This window comes from Typopeltis vanoorti, chromosome 17 (genome assembly GCF_054136105.1).
Source record: "Typopeltis vanoorti isolate ZY-2024b chromosome 17, IOZ_Tvanoo_1.0, whole genome shotgun sequence".
Lineage (NCBI taxonomy): Eukaryota > Metazoa > Arthropoda > Arachnida > Uropygi > Thelyphonidae > Typopeltis > Typopeltis vanoorti.
The window spans coordinates 525,541-539,058 of record NC_143565.1 but is presented as its reverse complement, the minus strand read 5'-3'; the positions used below and the strand labels follow the sequence as shown (position 1 = coordinate 539,058).

At 37.8% G+C, this 13,518-nt stretch overlaps 1 protein-coding gene across 2 annotated transcripts in view; it reads left to right on the top strand.

Annotated features, from left to right (window-relative positions):
• Positions 1–13,518, top strand: part of LOC150097088 (leukocyte receptor cluster member 8 homolog) — a 347,020-nt gene that overhangs the window by 82,322 nt on the left and 251,180 nt on the right. For both annotated transcript variants that reach the window (XM_090407668.1, XM_090407667.1), the window contains exon 4: positions 9,009–9,297. In XM_090407668.1, coding sequence (XP_090263794.1) covers positions 9,009–9,297 — 289 coding nt within the window. The remainder of the gene's footprint in view (positions 1–9,008; positions 9,298–13,518) is intronic.

Sequence of the window (13,518 nt, the reverse complement as noted above, 5' to 3'; positions counted from 1 at the left end):
TTATTGCCCCCCCTACACAATTTTACATAACAAATAAGAGTCTACATTACCAGTAGTTGGGGGATGCACTAGACCTTCATGTGTATCCCTACAGCACCTTCAATTTCCATATTACTTTCCAGATTTACCTCGGCTTTTCTACACATCATTTGAATTCGGACATGACACATTGCTGTCGGGGGAAGCAATTCTCGCTCATCAATCGGCTTGGCATGGGTCTTCGATCTCCGGCATGATCTGGAACTTTACCATGTCAGGTCTTTCCATAGCCTAGAACTGCCCATGGGCACTGCCGCTTGCTGCGATGACTCACGATGGACTTCTCTGCGGATGACCACTCCAGTACAGGGAACGAGAAAAAAGCCACGAGCTGATGCCGCAGTGCCTTTTAAAATGCACACCCTATGTTTCTTGCCTACGTCATCCTGATTTCTCCCTTTTCTCACGACACGTTACTCCTTTCAGCACTTAGTGCCAATCTCTTCCCTAGCGAGCTCTTCGGAGGACATCCGCGTGCGCGTTCTATTAGGTGCACGTGTATGACTTCAGGCCATTGCTGTATAATCGGATTGTCCTTTGCCTTCAACATTGTAATAGCACTTACATAGATTATACATAGTTCAAACTTCACAAAACACTTAATTATTTTCAATATGATGCATTAGGTAAAACTTTCTTAAATATTAACGGAACTGATAAGTTACAATTGGTTATTTTTCTCTTGATATTATTATTATTATTGTTCCGGGAAACTCCAAGGAGTCGACAGACTCATCGAGGGAGGCCCTAACATCATGTCTGGAACAACTATTCAACATTCACACAGTATCAATCATATCTTACCTTGAACTCATTCACGGTCGTAGCACCCACAACAGACTCTGGAAGCTTATTCCACTCATTCACCACTCTCCAAGTAAAAAACCTAGCTCTAATACCCTTGTCAACCATGCTCTTGCCCAGCTTCCATGCATGGCCCCTAGTCCTCCCACCACCAGTCATATTTTCAAAAATATCTTCTGGATCAATCTTATAAAAACCCTTCAGTAATTTGAATATCTCAATCATATCACCCCTCCTTCGCCTATCGTCCAATTTCTGCAACCCACAAATCCTCAACCTATTCTTATAAGGTTCATTCCACAGACCTGCTATCATCTTGGTCACTCGTCTCTGGACCCTCTCCACTTCCTCCCCATCACGAAGAAACCCTGGTGCCCATAACTGGGCACAGAAGTCCAGATGGGGTCTTATCAAGGCTCGATACAGAGGAACAACAACTTGCTTCTCTCTGCATGTTAAAGTATTTTTCATAAGCCAAGTGATTTGGTGAGCTGTTTTAGTTACTTTTGCAATGTGCCCCCTAAACTTCAACTCCCTATCCACCAGCACTCCCAAATCCCTGGCCTCATCAATTTCCTGGAGTACGGTTCCACCTATGCGATATACTGCTGCTATTCTTTTCACCCCAAAGTGCATAACCTTACACTTTGCCACATTAAACTGACATCCATTTTTCCTAGCCCAGTCCAACAAACTATCCAAATCATCCTGTAAAATTTTGACATCCTGTGCACTCACAATTGCTCTACCCAACTTTGCATCATCAGCAAACAAGTGAACACTTCCTCTCAAATCCTTTCCAATATCATTGATGAACAAATTGAAAAGCAGTGGTCCAAGAACAGAGCCTTGCGGCACTCCACTAGTCACAAGACGTCTTTTTGACTCCACTCCTGAATAAACCACTCTCTGGTATCTCTCCTTCAACCACCCTCCTATCCATCTTACCAACCCTATATCTATCCCCATCTGCTCCAGTTTACTAATTAGGGTTCCATGTGGTATCCTGTCAAAGGCCTTGGCAAGGTCCAGTAGTATCACTGTAAACCCATTACCCCTATCCAGTTCAGCTGTCACTGTGTTATAAAACGTGAGCAAGTTACCGAGGCATGATCTACCCTTCACAAAACCATGTTGTCCCCCATACAATATCCCATTTTCATCTATCCAATCCTGTATTCTTTTCTTGACTAATTTCTCTAAGAAGACCTTGACAATGATTCCTGATATGCTAATCGGTCGGTAATTTACAACAGTGGTCTTGGAACCACCTTTATGCAGTGGAACTATTTTCCCCTCCTTCCACCCGCTTGGGACTAACCCAGACCCGAGACCCAAATTAAACAAAATGGTCAAGGGTACTGACAATTCATTAGCTGCTTCTCATACTACACAAGCTGGTATACCATCCAACCCCACAGATGTATTGACATTGAGGTTATGCAATAGACTACTCACCTCCACTTCATTCACCACAATTCCTGTATAATCTACTGGTTCATTCGTTTCTGCAATGTCACCACCTGGATGATATATTCTTGCAAAGTGCTCACTCAGTAACTCAGCTATCTCAACTGATTCAGTTACCTCCCTACCATCGGCATTCTTTAAAATCATTCTGCCATGTACATTTTTCCTTTTACTTGCTACATATCTAAAAAACTGTTTAGGATTCTCTTTAGCCTGCATGGCCAATGTTCTTTCGTAATCCTTTTTTGCTTTTCTTACTACACTCGTTACCCTTCTGGCCTCCGCTTTATACCGTTCATGTGCCTGCCGGTCACCTTTCTCCTTAAATTCCCTCCATAGTTGTTTCTTTTTTTGCAGCTCAAGCTTAATGGTGTTATTCATCCATTTAACCTCTACTTGATTTATTATTCGGACTCTAGGTATACAGTCAGCCATTGCTTCATGCAAGCACTTCTTAACCACCTCCCATGCACTATCAACTTCTAGTCCTTGCAGTTGTACATGCCATGGCACTGAGCCAATCAAACTCCTAAGCTTGTCATACTTTCCAGCCCGATAATTCCACATGTACCCTGTCTTAATTGAAAATTCTACACCTTTACCCACCTCCTAAGTCAAGACCCTATGATCACTCTCACCAATTGGTGGCAATGTGGTCATATTTGTTACAGCCAAATCCTCAGATGTAATTACTAGGTCAAGCACTCTCGGACCCCTAGTATTTTCCATTACATGCTGTCTCAGATAGTTATCCCTTAATAACCGCATAAAATCCAATTCCTTCCTCCCGTGTGTCCTCTCCTCACTCCAATCAATGCAACCATAGTTGAAATCTCCCATAATAATCACCCTCCTTCCACTCATTTCTTCTATTTACTTGTGCATACTGTCACCACCATCATTTTCCATCACCTGGTCTATAGCAGCACCCAATTGTATATTTAGTTCTGCTAGCCACCATCTCACACCAAATGGCCTCAAATGTGCTCTTTTCTCTATCCTGCAATTCAACTTCTATTCTCCTTGGCTGTAGCTCATCAGCTATCATCAACAATACTCCTCCCCCCATTTTATTCTTTCTGTCATTCCTGAACACACTATACCCATCACATTCAATCCCACTAGCTATATCATCTACAGTCAGCCATGTTTCACTAATACCAATAACCTGTGGTCTGGAAGTGCCAACCATGGCCAAAAACTCTTCCTTCTTGTTCCTAATACTCCTAGTATTAGTGTACATGAATTTAAGACCCCCATTAGCCCCAACCCTACCTTGATGCCTTATATTAACTATCCCACTCTGGTTTGTTGTCCTTATTTGCTCTAGCATAGTATATTCATTCTTACATTCAACTGCCTCCCTAAGGACTGTATGTCTACTCCCCCCCCCTTAACGAATCTAGTTTCCCTGAATTTGCACATCCACTACATTCAGCAACACTTTCTCAAGTCTTCTTACACCATAACCATTCAAATGCAAGCCATCCATCTTATATAGATCCTTTCGCCCATCAAACTCACTCCACACGTCCACAAATTCCACACCACTCGTCATACATAACCCACGCATAAAGTCATTCGCAATTATGGCCCTCCTTTTAAACATTTCACTGTCATACCGTGGCAAAAGACTAATCATTCTAACTCTCTCACTCTTTTCTTTTGCTACCTCAAACAATTCATTCAGGTCTTCTATCATTTCCATTTTATCTCCTTTCAAATCATTCGTACCTGCCACAACAATCATTTCTTTCACCCTTTCCTTTCCTGAACAAAATGAAGGATAGAGTGCTCTAATAGACTCAGTTACATCCTTTATGGTCGCACCAGGTTGGTACGATTTTATCAAATCCTCTACTAACACACCTCGTACTAACGAGTCTCCATACAGCACTCTATCCTTCATTTTGTTCATGTTCACATTCATACGCCTATTTTTCCTGTCATACCTTTTATTATTGGTTGGTTCATTCAGTCGACTTTTGTTCATGCTCTCTAGCTGCTGTTTTGCCCTTTCTATCGCACCATTCAACAACGCGATCTCATTCAATGCATCTATCTCATCTTTTTTATTCTCTGAGAAACCATTAATACTATCATTCACACTCTCATAATTCTCATGTACAACCTTGCCGTTTCTTGTCATATCGCTATTTTCTTCATTCTGAAGGTTGACAAAAATATCACACTCACGATCCGAAATACACTTCAATTCCTCATTCTCCCTACATTTTCTACACACATTCAATCCTTTGTTATCATCTATCCACACTCCGACTGCACTCCGTAAAGCGTACATTTCACAGCTAGTACACTGACTCATTTCTTTTATACTACTGTTCTTTGATAACGATGGCGAACCACCATTACTGGCCGCCATTTTCCTTCGTACAGGTGCCATAATTATTGCAACGTGTTTTATCAAATAATAAGTTATACACACCAAAAACACACAAACAGATGCACTAAAATACGCAAGGCAAACAAAACTACGCAATATTAACTAATTTTATCAACGATAACTGAAAATATACTTATCTTATCAGGAGCTTGCACGAACACTACACACTACGATATAACCTCGAACTCGAATATATTAATACTGGCTCTCCGCAATTGATAAGCCATGTTAAATCTGAACGAAGGTAAAGGTTTTGACTTTTCCTTTCATTCAGAGTATAACAATATGAGCCATTATTATTATTATTACATGACACCTCCAGGGAGTCCAAGGACTCATCGTAAGAGGGCACACTACTTTGCTAAATACATCTCATCCTCTCCACTACTATTTAACTCAATCTATTGCCATCACCAACAGTATTTTTTGTCTGTAAATTGCGCGAGTCCTTGAAGGCTGATTTGTCTGTATGCGGGATGAAACATCTGAGTTTCTGGGAGAAACTTCGGGTTTTCTCATATGGTGATAGCAGGAATTTACCCTGCTACCGCTGTATGAGATTGGCTAACTCGCCTTCAACTGAAAAAGCCCATATAAGGATTCCCCTTGCCATGATGAAAATCGAACCTAGGTTTTTTCAATCAAAGGGTGCAATGTTCTGCTATTCTTTCACGATTCTTCCATCATTGTATTATTATTATTACCATATATGCACTGCTCATCAGTGATCCAAGTTACATACACAAATCCGACCTAGATGTTCTCAGGAATGTATTTCATCCGTAACCCAGGGGCTGCCTGTATTTTTATGTACCCTTAACATATGGGATGGGAATCATTTTGCTGTGATCCTGTGTGTTGGGTGTAGAAAGGATAGAGGTACATGTAACATTTTATGTACATCATCAAATTCCTGACATTTACCCTCAAGGGGTTTACATGTAACTTTTTCTAGGATTGGATGCAGATATTGTATTGGTCAGACCAAGTTCAAAGAAATCTTAATCATTAAAGTTCATTTTAAAAATTTTATGGAACTTTTTCTAGGATTGGATGCAGATATTGTATTGGTCAGACCAAGTTCAAAGAAATCTTAATCATTAAAGTTCATTTTAAAAATTTTATGGAACTTTTTCTAGGATTGGATGCAGATATTGTATTGGTCAGACCAAGTTCAAAGAAATCTTAATCATTAAAGTTCATTTTAAAAATTTTATGGAATTTACAACCGTGTTAAAAAAAACTTTTTTTATTATCCCGACGTTTCAATCTTCACATCAAGCCACAGTGAACAAGAACAACCAACCAGAAGCAAGAAACAACAGGAGCCACCAATCACCCACAGGTATCAATAACATAATTAACTTATCTAACCACGCTCTAAACAAAGACGAAATCTCTATACTTAACAAAGATTTAAATTTTACTGTAGCACCAAAAACGATAGACAAACTTGAAGTTATTTGTAATATGGAAAGAGGCCTAAGATTCATACCTAATAACATAGCAGACAAAATATGTATAGAAACTGCGAACATTTTAAACCATAAAAAAACAATAACAAGCAACATAACTAAACACGAATTAACAGTGATAAAATCACTTAAAACAAATCCGAACATAGTAATAACCAGAGCCAATAAAGGAAATGTCACTGTCATTTTAAACCGTACCACTTATACAGAAAAAATGAATCTGCTGGTCTCTGACAATAACACATACAAAATAGTTAACTACAACGGAGAAACTACTTAAATCAATTACCACATAGCCCGAAGATACAGTCAAAAAACTGTTCCCTCATTACGCGTGCTTCAAATTTACGGGCTACCAAAAATTCATAAAGAAAACACCCCGCTAAGACCTATCGTTGAAGAAATTGATAGCCCAACGTATCACTTAGCCAAAAAATTAGCGGCAACACTCAAGGAGTTGGTAGGTCATTCCCCTTCCTATATCAAAAACACACAACACTTCATAAACATCATCAAAGACATTACATTAGAAAGATGATTTATTAGTCAGTTTTGACGTCTCTGCCCTCTTTACGAATGTCCCAATCAATGACACAATCCTTTTCCTACAGAACAAATTCCCTCCAGATATCACGCCGCTTTTTGCGCATGTATTACGGTCGGGTTATTTTGTATGGCAAAACGCCTTCTACTTACAAAATGAAGGCATGGGCTTGCCATTATCTCTCCCCCCCCCCCCCATTGCTAACTTTTACATGGAACATTTTGAGCAACTTGCCCTAGATTCGTCCCCTCTAAAAACCCAAAGTCTGGCTTAGATACGTTGACGATGTTTTCGCGATCTGGTCGCATGGCCGCCAGACATTAGACACATTCTTTAGCCACCTAAACAAACAACACAAATGCATACAGTTCACAATTAAAATTGAAAAACACAACACACTTCCATTTCTAGATACACATCTTCCCTCGGGCAATCTTTCCTTCACTGTTTACTGAAAACCGACACATACGGGACAATATATACACTTAAACTCCTACCACCACCCAACACAAAAACTAGGTGTCATCAACACGCTAAAAAACAGAGCTCAGACGATTTGTTCCAGTGAACAGGCACTGAAAGACGAGTTTAAAATTATCAGTAATAACCTACAAAAAAACGGATACAGCCAAAATACTATAAACAAAATTCTCTACAAACCCACAATAAAAAACAAAGACAAACCAGACTACAGTAAAACTATAACCATTCTCTACATTAAAGGAATATCAGACAAAATAAACAGAGTACTACAAAAGTATAACCTCAAAGCCACCTTTAAACCTCCTGCAAAATTAAAAAACTTACTCAACGCATCCAAAGACCCACTCCCTCCACTAGCTCACCATGGAGTATACCGGATTTATTGTACTTGCAACATACCATATATAGGAGAAACAGGACGCACTATTCCCATTAGACAAAAAGAACATAAATGACACATTAAATATAATAATTATGGTGAAGCTGGCCTTTCTGATCATGCCCTGAATACCTTACACAGAATTGACTGGAAAACCACCAGCTGTCTACATCACACTAGAACATGGTATGAACGGAAATTCAAGGAAGCCTGTGAGATTATCAGCAACCACCCCAATCTGAACAACAATGATGGTTTAAAAATCCCAAACATATGGAAGGTATATATTCGACCTTCCTCACCAAGAACAACTATAAACAGGATTGTAGAAAATCCAGTATTGTAAATCAAAAATAAGAATTGTAATACTAAAAATAGGACACCAATTGTTTCTGAAAGAAAACCATCTAAAAGAATGTTTATTCCTGTCATTGTAAAAATAGAATTTAGTTTGATGTAAAAATTTATTTTTTATTTTATTTTATTTTTTTTATTTATTTATTTATTTTTTTCACCAGAGGTCACGCCAGTAGAATAACATGTGATCAAATCATTGTTTCTTTCTCTAGCTTACAGTTAATGATGTAACTCAGCTTGTTCTGTATACTTATGTACGCTCCAGATGATGATCTTGATGTGAAGATCGAAATGTCGGGATAATAAAAAAAGTTTTTTAACACGGTTGTAAATTCCATAAAATTTTTAAAATGAATGCTGATCACCGTGTAACCCTAAAAGAAAGGATTAATCGTTAAAGCATTGAAAAAGATCACAAAATGAAATTAATGTGGTGTGCAGTTGCTGTTAATTCCACATTTATATCAGCAACTTGAGAATTATGATGAATGTCAGAATGGATGCTACTGGATGTTGGAAAATTGTAGTCACCTAGCACGTGAAGTTTTCCTGAAGGATTGTTTTGCAAACTTATGATCAACTTGATGAATGTGGTTATGATGCACTTTATGCTTAGACTTTTTATTTTATTTTTATGTGAATTATACCTGTGAAAGGTGGTAAATCTTTCACTTCTTAGTACCATGAGCGGCCGAAATTTAGGATAAGTAATCTAGGAATTCTAGAGAAAAGCATGGTATTTTAAGCCTCTTCAGATATCTAATAGCAGGGTGATGGCCTCGCACTGAATAATAAAACTCATCCATATTGCAACAGATGTATCAGATGTATTCAAACCTGTAATTTCTCCTCTGGAGAGCAGAAATGCTATTCACTTGCCAACTAGGTTGTTTATTCCCTTAGTTATTCTGTATAATGTAATTAGAAAAAGCTTATGTGAAATATGAAATTTGTTTCCATATAATTGTACAGTGCTTTTATTTAAATATTCTTATTTTGTTGTGCATAATACTAAGCTACTTTATTAATAAGAAATAAAAAAAAATCTTTCAGAGTATGTATTCCAATTACTATAATCATTTAAGTCCACCACCACCACCACCTGTGCCACCTTCTATTCAGCCACCGCCACCACCCCCACCACCGCCACCACCACCTCCACCACCTCCAGCAGAAGATGTATCAGATAAGCAAGTAAATACAGAAAAACCTACTCCTGACCATAATAGTGATGTTCAAGAGTCTGTTCATACTTCAGTATTCCAGTCATCACCTGTACCATCATCTGGAAATTTTAGATTTGGATCATCATCCCCTAACCATTATTTAACCCCAAGTAAACGTGAGTATTGTGATAAGAAAATAAATCATTTTAATCTATTATTTATTATAAATTATTTCTTATCAGAAATTAGCCATCACACTGAAAGAGAATTGAAAATTTAATGAATGAAATCAATTCAATATTAGAATTAAATTTTTCCTTAATGAAAAATATCACAATATGCATTTTAGTTTGATTAAATCATACAGAAAGCAATTGGTGATTAGATTCACTTGGAACTCTTTGTAGATATTGGTTATTCAGAGGCTTGCTCAAATGGCTTTGTTTTTAAACTGAATCAGAAATACTAGCAATTAATTTATACAATTATTGTGAATGTGTGTGTGTGTATATATATCTTTATAAAACTCTTTGAGTTCCATAAGGGTTCTCTGAATAACATGTTAATTGGCTCATTAAGTCCTAATCCTAATTTACGCTCATGTGTAGATCTACACTTTTTACCGTGTAGGCATTTGGAACCGAAACCTTCAAAATAGGTTGGTTACTCCTTATTCTTGGAGGTATCTTGTGACTGTAACCTGTGTGTTCATGGGGCTTGCTTGCGGGATGAAAACCCCCACATAAACTGGGGGGAGGAGGAAACCCTGCTGCCCATGCCCAAGAATGGCTAACTTGGCTATGGCTGAGGAAGATCCTTGAGCTCTTCACATTCATCAACGGGAATCGAACCTAGGACACTCCTTCCCCAGGCATATGGTTGTGAAGCGCATAGCCACTAGGCTAACCGTGCGGACAGTCATTAAGTAAAATAATAAAACGAATCTTCTAATTATTTCCAAAGGAATTAACAAAGCATCTTTAGTCCTAATTGACTTTATGAAGATTTGTGAGCAGTTGATCTCCACTCCTCAGCTATTACTGGTAGTGAGCTCAGGGCCATCACTGATTCAAAACTTTCATTGGAAAGTATGGAGGGTTGGATGAAAGTATGGATGGAGTTGCCTCCATCTTGTGGAAACAAAGAAAAATATCACTTTATTTTTCCACTCTTGTGGAAACAAAGAAAAATATCACTTTATTGGTTATGAAATTTTACATTCACTAAAAAAGCCTTTCAATCCAAGCTGAAATATGCTTTTAGTTACAACTATTTTCCATTCCTGTATGATTTCTTTATGTGTAATAATTATTTAAAAACATGGAGTTTTTGTGCAGTCCAACATTGCACTGGAGATGATATTGGGATTCTCTTTTAATATTGTTACTTGTACCAACACCGCTATTCCTCATAGAAAGCTTTTCTTTCAGAGGACGTATTTAATGCAGGGCACATTCGATGAATGTGTGCCCTTCAGACTTGTATGAAGTTCTTTTTATTGGATCTTGAAGTACTCTTTTAAACAGAATTTCAGAACAACTTGGACATCCTTTAAGAGGATGTGACAGTTGCCATTAATTTTACTTTTATTGTGAGTAGCCATTTGTAAATCAGTGGTGACAGCAGCAGCATCAGTGCTCTGACTGCTGTGCACCTGTAAAATATCTATGTTACTAGATATTTCTTCACAATGCAAAGAATCATCTAAAAATGTCGTTGATGTTATGATGACCTGAAGCATCTTTTGCTGTAAGTAGACATTTTTAAATCATTGATGGCGACTGCAATAACAATACTATAGTATGCCCACAGTTTGTTGATCTCTGCTTGGTGTCTTGCAAGGAATAGTCGATTCATGCTAAAAGGGAGAAAGAAATGAAGGACGTATGAATTGGTCGCCAACGCATGACATCATGTGCTTTATAGGTAAAATTTTCCAACTGTTATACAAGCAACATAGTTAATTACAATGATCATAAAAGAGAAGTTAATTTTCCGACGTGTAATAATAAACAACTCATCCCACAATACGGACTGATTACCCTATTAACGGAATGGATTATCTTCCTGTTGACATGTGTCGAAGGGTCTCGAATCTGTGGGCATACTATATCATAATTTTAACCAGTTTTCTTGTAGAAAAACTTAGTAAAATAATCCTACAGATGATAGCAGAAGTCTGAGAGTCACATTCAATGGTAGTATGAAAAAATAATGTTCTGTGATTATTTTTTGAGAACTACAGATTTAAAAACCAAAGTTACCAGTGAGGAACAACCCTACTGTGCCAAAGACAACTAACTCAGAAATAGGCCAAAGAAAGGGCTAGAAAAAGTGCATCTAGTAGATGACTAGAACTAGACAAAGAAAGACATCATCATCATGCAATGATGTCTTTCTTCAGATTGCCTAGTGCAGATGGATGCAAATGCCATTTTGAATTTTTTGCTTAATGAGTCAGTACTGGCTTATTGCATGAAAAAAATGACTTATTACATGACACAATAATTATGAGACTAAATTTCAGAAGTGGATTTCATGGTTTAGTGTTGGTTGAGGAGAGGTTGAAAGTGATTTGAGCAACATACTTTATCATTGCAGTACTTATTTGTTACAAGGATATCATTAGGGAGAGAAGATTGGTTTACTACATTGAAAACAGATGATGAGTTATAGCATGTGGTTACTTATTCGTGTCTCAGTCACAGCTGAGTAAACAGGAGTTCAAGGAAACCAATGGTTCATTTTTGTAATACAAATAGAGGTTTACATAACCCATTCACTGTTACAAAAAATGGTATGAACAGTTAATTGTGATTACTTTGCAAAATTTTGAGATATAAATGCAGTCAGATTGGTTGATTTCTGACTGTGTCCAGATGATCAAATTTGAATTAATAGGAATGTAGAAACTTGGTTTGATTCTTAAGATCTCTGTCTTGTGTCAGTAGCACTGAAAGCAAGCCCATACTTTAGTATATACGAGTACTTCTTCATGTCAAGACTCATTGCAGGAGACCCACACTGTCAGTTAACACAATACCTATTATACATCTCCTTAAACTTATTTGCTGTTGGGTACTCACAAACCCCCTCCAGCAATCTGTTTCAGTCATTCACCCTTTTCCAAGTAAAGAACCCAGTCTGCACACTCTTACTAATCAAACTTTTAGACAAACTTGGAAGTTGTCTAAAAGTTTGTATGTTACTTTCGATTATAAACCTCTCTTCTGCATGTCTATTTAAGATGTTATCAGTGTAACCCAACTCTTCCCTTACTTTATCATGTCTTTTTTTTTTTCAGTCCATTTGGTGTCTATCCTCATAGGGAACATTCCATAGACCTATCACTAGCTTTGTCATTCATCTCTGAATCCTCTCCACCACTTGTCGGCTACTAGAAACGCAAGTGACTAAATCTGTCTGCAGTATTCAATATGGCTGAATCATAGCCTTATAAAGAGGGATAATAACTTTCATATCTTTACTTATCAGTTTGTTCTTGAACATCCAAGTAATCCTCTGAGCTCCTTTACCAACTTGCAATATGTCCTCTGAACTTCAAATCTGTATTCACCTCATCATCAGTTTCTTGTAATCTAGTACCATCAATATGATACAAAGTATATAACCCTTTCATCCCAAAGTGCATTCCCATATGTTTTACAACATTAAATTGACAACTGTTATCTTTTGCCTACACTGCCAGTTTGTCAAGTCATCTTGCAAGATAACTGTATCACCTTTATCAGCTGTTGCCTTCCTTAGTTTAGCATCATCAGCAAACAACTGAATATTCCTCTTCAAAACTTCCACTTAAACGATTATGGGGTTGATTAAGGGTCAAAGCCAAATAACTGGGAGGAGACTTCCACATCGCCTTTCAGGAATGCGTAGACCCTACTGGGGCTTCTGACCTAATGTCTAGTCCTCACCTTCATGTGGTGTGCCCCGTTAGTAAGTATCTATAGGCTACTGAACGAATGAGGATGGGCTGGCAATTTGGGACCTAGCCGACCAAATTGTACTTTTTATTGGCTTAAACCACAAATGTATATGATGGTACAACATAAACAAGCCCCCCCCCCCCCCCCACTGTTTCCAATCATGTAACCAGGGCAAACAGTGAAAAGTCAGCTACTGGAACAAGCTCCAACTCTATAAGAAGTATTAATGGAAAGGAAATCAAACTTGCAGAAGAATTGAAAAAGTACCACGTGGACATAATTGGCATTACTGAGACAAAGAAGACAAAAAAAACAAGTGAGATATTACTAAATAAGTATGTAGGATGCTATTTTTAGGGCAGTAATGATCAAGGAAAGGAAGAAGTAGCAATAACAATCAACACTGCACATGAAGATAAACTTCGATTGGAAAGCATTTTCAAGTAGAGT